Below are 12,029 nucleotides of genomic sequence, written 5' to 3' on the forward strand. Positions count from 1 at the left end.
GTTTAAATTTCACAGTGATATGATACCTTGTCTGACTATTCCTCTATTTGACTATCTCTCTATTAATAATAACTAACTGTATAATTCCTTCACTGCTTTTAAGCCAATGCCTCAGAGGCAACTCACACTTTTTTTTACCTTCAAATAACACCAAAGCAAGCTGCTGTTACCAAAGAGTGGAAAAGAAATAAATGTACTTACTTGCCACCTCCAGCGACGCATTATGACTTACAGCTTCCCCAAGGTAATTCCTTGCCACGCAGACATAGACCCCTTCGTCAGGCCTACTCTTGCGCCCATGGACTATGCGTAAGAAAAATAAAGATCCGCTGGGCAGCAGCATGCGGTGGGAGCGCGGATCATCCTTGTCCGTTTCCACTCTTTCCCCCCCCTTGTACCACTCAATGGTGGGGGTCGGCCTTCCTTCTGCTTTACAGTTTAAAGTTGCTGGTTCTCCTTTGGAAACAATTAGATCAGAAGGGTGTTCGACAATCCGAGGTGGGAAATCTTCTTGCCGAAGACGGGAGCCTGCAAGATATAAACAGAAAGTTTTATTAGGAGATTGTTGCCAGGTACAATCGCTGTGCTCCGTGAAACAACTACTTAACCATTATTTCATAGGACGGGATTTAATAAAGAACAGCTATTAACATCTTAAAGTGGAAAAAAACCCCAAAATCTTCATACTCTTCATTGTGTGCAGGGTTCTCCCAGGTAAAAACATTCAAAACCATTTTTTCAAAAGGCGACCTGTATTAGTGAACTAAACTGCCACCATCCTAAATCACATCCATTTTTATATTGATCTGTTCTCACAGATATAAATTTATACATATATGCATACATAGATGCAGAATTATGAAAAACTAGTCCTACAGATACTCTACAGACATCAGACCATTTCTACCAGCAAAACTGGTTCTTCTCTAATCCATAACACAAAGCTATAGTCAACCTCCTTCAGCCTTTCGGAAAGCCCATTAATTCATGCGATGTCCACAGAGTTAAGTCTAATATCTCCAGCACCTACAAAGTTGCTTTATTTCACTTGTGCTATCAGCTCTTTTTAGCCACTTGTTAAGCAAGTGACTGAGTGCTTCTTACGCCTTTTGTGTCAGGGAAAATTAGAGCAACTTTTTACATTATAAAATCTAGAACTCTGATACAATGTGAGACAACACTATCAGGGATAACAGAAAAGTTACAAGCAAACAAGGTAACTCTTGTAGAAAAGAATTCAGTTTCAAACTAACCCAAGCTGCAAGCTGATAATTGGCACGAAGTAAAACTGTAATAGTCTGGATAGATATATACCACAGAAGAATACAGCAAACACCTGGGTGCCCAAGAACTCCAAATTTGGAACAAGCAACTACCAAAACTTTCAGGGTTTTAAATTGTTGACTCAATTTCAAATTACTGTTATTTTTTCCCTTGATATCCAACTCTGCCATGGATAAAATTAGTCTCTTGGGTCACTAACTCCTGATTATTAAAATTTTAGATGCCAAGATTCTTTATTAATAACATGAGGTTTAAAAAGCCGCGAAGCACCAGAAAGAAATAAAAGATCTATTCACTGCAGGTTAATAGACCATAAATTAGTATGGAAAAAGGAGAGGAGAGTCCCACAGAGCTCTGTTTTCATATATATTTACACTATATGTGTGCATATTACATATTTATACAGATAAAAATAATATAAAATGTAGAATTGTCATGTAAAATTTATTTCATATTTCCTTCACCTCAAGATAATCAATGCAAATAAATGTTACACTAAGCAGCTAGCACTAACCACACGCTCCCAAATCTCTGGTAGTATGGCTTCTCTACATTGAAACACATTTGCATGCTGTATGCAGTAAAAGTTTCATATGAACATTACTGACTATTAAATACAAAATAACTCAAACAGCAATAAACCTACTCTTCAGTCCTTTGAGAAAAGATAATACATGTAAGTATTGTATCTAGGACTATATTCCTGAATTCGAATAAATCTTTTCTCATCTATTTGATAGCCACAATAACGCAAGATTTTGTAGTACCTAAAGCAAACAAGTAATAATATTTTACATTCACTTTTACCTGTAACAACTGCCTAAGACACAAAAACTAGTACGAGCAGTATGGAAAAGCACAGGCAGCTCAAACAGAAGCCAGGAAACTCCTGAATCCTTTTGCTGGCTACACTCCACTGTGCAGCCCAGTTCAGCAAGATTTTGAGCTGCACCACCCAAAGCAAGGGCACAGGCCAAATCCAGTGAGCGGAGAGCTAAAAGTACAGAGAAGAAAATTGTGCCAGCCAGCACCGGTCCTTTGCAGTAGCTAAAAAAGCCTCTAATATACTTCTGTTTGCCTTAAGCGCACACCTCAGTCACTGCAAAGTGCATTTGTGTCTACTCACAATGAACTTCTACACAGCTCCTGTGAAAAGCCCCTCATACAATACTGCTGCCCTCACAACTGGGGTGACCAATTTTACATCTCTCTAACGAGCTACAAGTGCCTAGACAGGGATAAAAATCTTACTTTGTTTATACTTCTACTCACTTCTTATATACCTCATAAGGAACGGCACAGAAACAAAGGATTAGAGACCCAAAATCAATTGTTGTAAGTCACTCTGGAAACATAAAAGGTCAAGCTCAATGTAAAACATTTAAAGATAGTTAAAAACCTATTTATTTAAAAACAAAGTTTTCACATATGCTAGTACGAATCCCATTTGTATTGTCACAGATAATGCTAGCCAACCAGCATGCTATGCAACACAAGCCTCCTATTGTTTCTGTCAGTCTGGCCCAGACCACGAAGAAATGAAATACCATTTTCAGATCTATCGCATACACACTCCCCATACTGACATTTGAGTGACTGTACACTAAACTTCAAGTACTGTACAGGATGAAAGTTTAAAGACTGACCTCTAAACTTGCTTGAAAATTGAGATTCAAAACTCTTAAGGGGGGAAAAATCCCCTGGAAACGCCAGGAATGTTCACACACGTTTGAAATTTCTTTGCTGGGTAACATTAGAGGAGTTAAGATGACAGAAATGGCCATTCAAAAATATATATATATATAGTTTTAATCCCAGCATGTTATAAAGTAACATTTCTCTAGAAAATTGCATAAAACTACTTAAAGCAGAAAGGGACAATAGCTGTACTAGTAGTTAACTGGCACATAGCATTAACCATAGAGTTAGTGACAACTGCCTGAGGGGTATAATGGCCTTGACAATCAGTTTATAATCTCTCTACATATCTACACATTATTTTTTTTCCTCAAAAAAATCTTTCTTTCCTTTTAGCCCAGTTATTTAAGCTGCATTTACATTTTATTGAGAAGGAGCAGCTTCAATTATCAACATAAATCTTGCAGTGGGCACCAATCCTGTAATTTTGCTGTCAAAAAGCAACACACCTATTACATGCCATTAAAAACACAACAGAGCTTTTTCTTTCCCCCACAAAGATGACAGCACTGGGTTACTGGAACTAACCAACTTGTGTTCTCTGTTTTTATTATAAGTCAAGTCTTTTATAGAAAGGATGCCACCAGTTAAAGTATGCTCCACTAATTATTTCATGCTGCTGCTTAAAAGAACAATTATACGAAATCATGTTTCCAGTTTCTTGGACTGTGCCACAACTATTTTTACAAGATTCAAACACTGAAATAAACAGATGTGAAGCTTCAAAGAAAGCTAACATCAGATGAATGCTAAACTCATAGAGGCAAGATTTGCATCCATTCCCACCTTAAAACTTCCTGTTGGTAGCATATACAAACATAATGTATTGAAAGATTGCAGGGAATGTGTTTAAATGGGAAAGCTGCTGATGTGAGGGACACAAGCACTGTGCTGTTCTCCTTTCAGGGGAAAACAAAGAAGTTATGTGCTACGGAAACAAAGTGCCTCAAATTTGAACCTAAGAAGTAAAAAAAATGAAGACCATAATTAGAGTTGATTTAAACTTCAGCTCAGATGGATACAGAAAATCTAATCTCTCAAGATCTATGTATCTAAACAGTAACTTATCCTTTGTCTTGTAAAATGCTGTGTGACAGACTATCTTCAGCCAAGTGCCAAAGCCAGTATACTCTTGGTCCCATTTCTTTTCCATTTCACAAGTATAGCATTTAACACCAATTTTCAGAGCACAAAATCTTCACTCTTTGATTGAAATGCTTTACATTGTAATGCAAGAGCAATTAGGCCTGTTAGGCAGCTATCAAAGTTACTAGTAAAACACTAACAAACAAAACCACGGGTTTAAAATCAGTGTTAGGCGATTCTTGCAAACAATTATACTTCATGAGAACATCAGAGTGTTTCTAATTCCCCAACACATACATTTTAACCTCTTTCAGAAACTTTTCAGAAGTGGGGAAATCTTCTTTTTGTGGTTTTGTTCATGTTGACTGGAAAGATGTTCTATAACTCTCTTACTTTAGTGGTCAGAAAACTTTCTCTAATCCTCAGGTTAGTAAATACCTCATTCTTGAGCTGCCCTTTAATTCCGAACTCTGCATACACTTCTCGGGATTTTATCCCTTTGACATGCAGATTGCAACTTCTCCTTTTTACCATCCTCTCAGATTTTGTGTTCTTGTTGCTGTTAGGAGTCAGCAAACTAATCTCATCTCGTTTTCCCCTCATAAGATCCACTTGCCTTTTCCTTGCCTTAAATTCTTGAGTTCCTCCTTTTTGAACATGAAGACCCAAACCATACACACTTATGAGGCAAGCACACTTTGAACATGTCAAGCACACACTGCAAAGCAATGCCACATCATGTTGCAGGGGAAAAAAATAACTATAGGAAAAATCAAAGTATTTTTCTGAAAGTGGCTTTTCTGCCTCCAAGACACGCAGCTAACCTAATCTATTGGGTTTACCTGTTCTCACAGATAATAAATCATTTTCAAGGGAAAACAACAGAACAAGGAAGATCCACAGAGACCTTGTTCCATTCACCTCCTTTCTCTCAACTTCTCAAATGTTGTAATATTCTCACTCTTTGTATACTACCCTTGTTCGGCCGAAATAAAACACCTGATTTCCTGAGCTTTGTAGCTTGCACGAATAGTGCATATTAAAAAGCCACTAATGCTGTGCTTATTTGGATTTTCCAAAAATCACAATTGGAATTTCATTCTTAATTCTACTTTGGCATAAAGCACAAAAGCCAAAACTTCATTTAACTGATATTCCTGAAACACTGATTTGAGAATAGCACGGGTCATTGTCACTCCGGTCTCAGAAAGCAGGTCTTTGCACAGTTTTATATACATCTGTTCATCTCTAGTAACTGAGTATTGAACATAGAGTCTAGTCTAAAGAAAAATTATGCTTTTTAGTTAAACCCTGCACTTCACACAGTCATAACTGAACATTTCCATAACTACTTTAAAAGGATGCCACTTTTATGAACATCAGGCAACGGAGGTGCTACAGTCCTGCAAGTGAGCCAGTGCTTGTACACTAAGGAGAACAAATGAATAGTTGGAATGTAACAGTACTGTTACATCAGCTGATTAATGCTCACCCAGGACCACCAGGTTTATTGCAATGCATTTTAAGGTGCATTTAATGGTTCCAAACACTGATCTGGGAATAGGTCCAGTTCTTTCCAGTAGATGTTGTAAAACATGACAAGCAAGGCTCTCATTTTGCATCAGTAGAACTTGTAATCCCTCTATGTGTTCCCACTGAAAAGTAACATCTCAATTTCTTTTTCTAAGCACAGGTGGGCACGATGTAACTAAAAAGAAAAGCACTGAACATTCCTACCATGAAACCACTGCCATGATACCTGAAAAAATTGTTCTTTCTCAGTTTACCCTCTTATGTCAAGGAATCCTTTTGTTTCCTTCCTTTAATTGCTACTGGAGTTCCTGTTCCTAATGAGAGATGAAATTATTAATAAGTGTTCTTTTTCATTACTTCTGTTACTAAGGGATATTTTTGGGTAAAGCGAATTGTACTTTAAATACAAAGTCTGATTATAAAATCCAAATTTTGTGGGCCACGGCTTTTAAACTTAAGTTGTAGGCACCCACAGAACATTTTTCTCACTTAGAAAGATAACCTTGAAGTATTTCTTGTTGCTAAGACACCATGAATTTCAATTATATTTCTGTCATGGCTACCACACTACCAAGAGATGTCAGAAACCAGTAATTTACTGTACACTTATGGCTGGGAAAAAAACCCTAGAATAACAAGAGCCTGGTGTTTTAAGCCACATCTGTCTGTGTCTCTGAAACAAGAGATTAAATGGGAGCTGTACTAAAAAATGCCTCAAATCCAGACTGATCGCAAGTGGCTCATACACTGAGAGAAGATGGAACCCAAACGCTGATGGTCATTTTACACAATACTCATGTCCTGGTCAACTGAACAGGAGTTAGCTGAAGTATTACAGCAATAAGCTAAATAAGAGAGAAAAATCATTTATACATTATATTGGTTTAAATGGTTTCTGTTCCTTATTCTGCAGCAATTCTGGACACACACATGGTTAGGTCAGAAAAAGCCATAAAGTTTTAAGCAAAAAGCCTTCTAGAAAGATGTACAGTATCTTACAGTTATTTATATACTCTGCCTGGTGGGAATGAAAAAAAAACATTGGCAGGTATGCTGCCAGATAGTAACACTGAGTCTCTGTTTTAATACCTAAAGACACATTTCCCAGGAGATGCTAAGAGAGACCAGCTCTCTGAAATAATCACTTTTAACAAAGAAACTGAAAGCAGCAACAGTCAGAGTCATACTTTAGTTTCTTACACCAAAATTAAACACAGCTCTTCCAAATTGCTCTTCACAAAACACTTATTTTCAAGAGACACAGCTTTGCAGTCCATCTTTGTTACATGAACACATGCTACTGGCTTGTCCAGAAGTTAGCATAAATAAGTCCCGACCTGGTTATTCGTTAAATTAGCTAGAATATGAATTTCAAATAATAATACTTATATTGAGCTATGTAAGAGGCTGACTGTTACATAAAACCTCAGGCAGTAGGTGATGTTTCCAGTGTAGGTGATGTTTCCAGTAGTTTTGCTTTCCCTCAGTTCTGCTCTCTGGTAAGGTATTTATCTCATTTGACTTTAGCTGATACTGGAATAATATGAGATAGCACTGACTTTGGAAACTAAACCTCACTCAACAAAAATTACAATATCCCACACCAAACTGGTAAGTTGGGAATAGTATTTTCCTTAAAGAACACATTAATGAAATTACAGGAGTATTTTCATTAATAACACAAAATCAACTATGACCCAGTGAGCAACCACACTATTCAAAACCAAACACAGCGGTAACAAAGCCTCCTTCATTACTCATCTTGCCTTTGAAATGGCTGGAGTAATGCTGGGAGATATTTTTTACACTGGGATGATGTTGAGAAGTAGCGCACAACACCACCACCGGGAATGGCTGAGACACATGAAGGCAAGCTCCTCTTTGGAGGTTTGCACGTAACAACCTGGCAATAACAAGCTGCTTGGAGAAAGCCACTAAATTGCAGGGCGAGCGAAGCAGTGGGATCGGGCAGGTAGATGGGAACACAGAAAGGACCATGATGTTGTGAGAGCTACACAGACCCTGGAATGGTAGTCGACAGCAAAAAGGGTGGCTGTGGAAAAAGAGGTGGCAAAGGATTATTGCAAGGCTGTAAATATTAGGTAGAGCTGAAGTAAAGAGTGACTGGAAGACCACTTGGGAAACACATACTTGAACTATATTAAAGTGATACGATAATTCTGTGAATAACAGAGCTGAAAGATATTGGAAATATCTTTCCAATCGTTAATTAAGCAGAGGAGTTGGGACATGGTAGGAAGATCTGGAAGGTTGGAGCAATCACTGCTGCCCTCTTCTTCCCTGACAGGTCATGTTCTCTACAAATGAAGGCCTGAAAGCTCTGATCTGTTGTTAGTAGCTTCACTGCCACACCTGAGAATAAAAAAAAGAACACAGTAAATGGGAAACTGTGGGGACCGAGGCTGGTGTGAGTCACATGAGAATCACCATTTCCAGGGCTTGCTTTTCTATTGAGCAGTGAGGGAGGGACTATTAGAAAACAAAAGACAGTCAGGATTGCCTCCTCTCTATCTTTAATCCTTGTTCTCAGCCATGCTTTATACCAGACAGGAAGATTATCTTGTCCGCTGTGAACCATTGCCATTCAGAACAGGAAAACAGAACTTGGAGAAAAACAATGCTAGTGCACCAAAACCAAAGGAGGACTCTTAGCTGCACTGAAGGAACCAAATGAACTGCCAATTTAGTGAAAATGCCTAGGACTCAAAATTATATAGATATATATTATTAGATTAATATGCTAACATCTTTTATCTATGTTATATATATTAATATATATTCTATGTCGATAATTCAGATGTCAGACATGATGATGCAGAAATATTGTACTTCGACTTGACGTTTGTCTGTTACTGGTGTGAAAGATTTCATCTACCTGCAGCATGATGACAGCACATTAGGCTATTTTTGCTTTACGGTTTTATCTATGTGGACAAACAAATAAAACAAAATATGCCTCTGGATAACCATACTTATTCATAAAAAAATGCAGATATATTTTCAGTTTTTATTTTTAAAACTCATTTAGTCATGAAAACAATTCAACACGTTCCCTTCCTATTATTTCAGATGGCATGCCTGCACATTCTTCCAGACTTTTCAAAGCCAACTCCTACCATGCTTAGGAATACTGACTTCTAACTCATTTCCAATTCCAGATGCACTGTAAAATTGATTCTGATATTGATCAAGTTCACATTCAAACGTCTGAGAGATGCTGGGGGAAGGGGAAAAGGATCCTCATTTCCGCAGGGCTATTGGGAAGCCAGAGGAACAGAAATTCTCAATCAGGCAACACTCCTCAACTTTCTGCCAACAGAGGCCCAGTATTGTAACCCCAGAGTCAATAGTATTCCCACACTTATGGCTCTGCCAATGTTGGTACATCTCATACAATTGTTATTGTCATTCGCTATTGTTTCCAAAATATATTTAAACAGAAATGCGAAGTTTCAAAACACCTATCCAAAATCCTACTTTTTAAGACTATTAAAATATTATTTCAGATGCAAGGCTGAATGAAATACCAAAAGTGCCCTCATGAATCTGAACATATTTATAGGAGGGTTATTTCAGCTAGAGAGGAAGTTTGAATTACTCAGTGCTCATAATTTAGTGAAGATTAACAATGGAATAAAAGGAATCACTATTAAATAGTTCAGTTTCCTTATTCAGATTGTTGTTATTTTAATGTGTTAAAAATTGGGATTAAAACAGCTTTCTTTCGCTCCGTTTAAACAAATTTGATTTTTTGTACAACAGTTTGGACAATTACAAAAAATCCAGGCATTTTCAATTACAAGTTGTTACTGGATTAACACAACACTGTCATGTTTTAGTTGCATAAGGAAGAATGGAAATTCAAATTCAAATAAAAATAAAACAAATAAACCCCACAACTGTTTTCAGCAAGTTGCTTACAATTACATCAAATGTACGGATCAGCATCAATTAAAATATTTTATAATAGTTTAAAAAAATAAAATCAAATAATCACTTCTTTAAAAGCCATCTATCTCTACCCTCTTTTCAAAACGTACTTTTATTCAGGTATCAAGCTAAGTAAATAGGTATGAAAAGCACAAAAATAACATGATCTCAGGGGAAATCAATAAATACCTCCTCATACGAGGAGGAGAAAGAGGAACTATGATCCCACTGGTTTAGAAATCAAACATCTGTTGAACTCGTAAGAACATTGCTAATCAAATCAGTCCGTCCTGCTGGACACCGCCACCTCAGTGACTCGTGAGATGACCCTGTTTGCAGCAATAAGCTAGAACCAATTCAGTATTTTCAGAGAACCTGTGAAATATGCAGGTTAATCACATACTCCGCAAAATATATTTTGGCCCGCTTGTATACCAAAAGGCCTCGAATTACTTGGTATCACAATCAACCTGACAGTCACTGCATGGTGAGTGAAGATATATTTCTATTGCTATTTTTCACCAATATAAAGATACGTCAAAACAGCAAACAAACTTTCACCTAAAGTAAACTTCCACCTACGCCATCAAAATCATCTTTTTCTGAGCAACTCTGCCATGTCTTCCCTTTGACTGTGTTTGAATTTCTTGTCCACCTACAGGCTAGAAAGTCCACTGGGTCTGGGTTTTGTTTCTTTAAAGGTTTCTTTGTCTCCACACTCTACTTACTCCTTTGCATAAAGCAAAACTCCACAACACTAACATTGAATCCAGCCGCAGATGAATGACATTACACACAGAAAGCCACGTCCCAAGACTGCCTTAAATTTACAATAGTATGGGCCCAAAAGACTATCACTCAGAGTTTTCTTCTATGAGGGATGAAAAATTAATGCTGCCATTGGCATTTGTGGTCCTATTTCCCACCCCAGAGCATGACAGATAAAAATACAGTGAAAAGTTTCAATCAACATCTCTGACGCCCCTGTACCTTAAGAACTGCTTTTTAGTTCTGAACGTGGTACAACAATTTGAATACAACCAGAGTGAAGACTTCAGGATCACTCAGTGGCTACCACAAAGTTTCCTAAAACACGACCTGAAGAAGTTCCATCAGTCAGGCTCGTGTATTTACTCTTACGTGAACCTTAAATCACCTTGATCACGTACACTTTTGCATTCAGAATTCTCACACTTCGAGCTCTGAATCATGTTACAAGGAAAGGTCTCTGGAAGATGCCAGGAAACAAAGCCACACAGGGAACTGCTCAGCTCCATATACTGCTCTACCAATGCACATTGCAAAATTTCTCAGTTATGCAAATACTGAAGTAAGACCAGTACAGAAGAAAAATTGGTTCACTGAGAGCTATGTTAAAATGATTGCAGTAGAAAACATCACCCTTTTACACAGTGGAGAAGCACAAACAAGCAGCTTAGTGAAATTTCTCCATGATCTCATAGCTGAGCATGGGGAGATGTTTCAGCCAGCAAGCTGAATGTTACCCGTAGGAAGCATGAAGGGAAAGGCAGACTATGGTACCTCCTATGAGAAGCACTCACCCAGCTAGCAGTTTGACACCCTGCCAAACAAAACATGTGGGTATAAATGGAACTGAGGAAAATACAAAGGACTTCCATTTTTAATTTACAATCTCAAAATCAAGATTGCTGAATTACCCTGAATCAAGAATGCTGAATTGAGAATATTTTCTCAATATTCTTTTTGATAAAAGATTGTACAGTATATACACAGCTACATATATACTAAAAAAAATACAGTTCACAATGTGGCTTTTAGTGTTTCTGTCTCATTTTACACTACAACACAACCTGTGAATAAAGAAAAATAGTTTCAGAACTAATCTGAGTTTCAAAGTACTCTGTAGACACTAACTGCAGTCTTCAAGCATGAAAATTACATTCAACTCTATACAATTAACTAAAGAAAAAGAAAAAGCCTACTTTATCAAGTCAAGGTGCTATTGATAAAAGAAACGGCAAAAAGAAATGTTAACAGACTATTTTCCTGAATATTCATAGCAACTTCTTCAGAAAACCTGTGGCTAATAGCCTAAGTGTTCAGCAGCCTGAAATGTACTTCACCATTTAAAACAAAGCTTTTGAGATGTCCTACATGATAGGCACACTCAAGGAAGATATTTAAATATCTTTATAATCTTGGGTGAGTTATCAACTTCTTCAAGAGAAAGTACTGAACCATCATTTTAAAGATAATTGTCTAGGGTTATTTATACTTTCAGAAAACAAAATATTTCAAACGGCCTTTTAAAGGATTAGTAACAAATCCCTAGAGGAATGCAGCCCACCTCAGTCAATTTTCAACCTTAAAAGCAAATTCTGACATACCCAGAACATTAATGAAGACGATGTTTATATCTTACATAGCATGCTGAATGCTAGAACTCAGAACGTTACAGATAAACAAAAGTGCTGTCGACTCTGCCTACTGAAGCT

The 12,029-nt window shown here is 37.3% G+C and overlaps 1 protein-coding gene across 9 annotated transcripts in view; it reads right to left on the minus strand.

The window, feature by feature from the left end:
* ROBO1 (roundabout guidance receptor 1) overlaps positions 1-12,029 on the minus strand; it is a 709,821-nt gene that overhangs the window by 263,774 nt on the left and 434,018 nt on the right. For all 9 annotated transcript variants that reach the window (XM_030471685.2, XM_030471686.2, XM_030471690.2 and 6 more), the window contains one exon: positions 202-528. In XM_030471685.2, coding sequence (XP_030327545.1) covers positions 202-528 — 327 coding nt within the window. The remainder of the gene's footprint in view (positions 1-201; positions 529-12,029) is intronic.

The sequence above is a fragment of the Strigops habroptila genome, chromosome 2, assembly GCF_004027225.2.
Source record: "Strigops habroptila isolate Jane chromosome 2, bStrHab1.2.pri, whole genome shotgun sequence".
In the NCBI taxonomy this organism is placed as follows: domain Eukaryota; kingdom Metazoa; phylum Chordata; class Aves; order Psittaciformes; family Psittacidae; genus Strigops; species Strigops habroptila.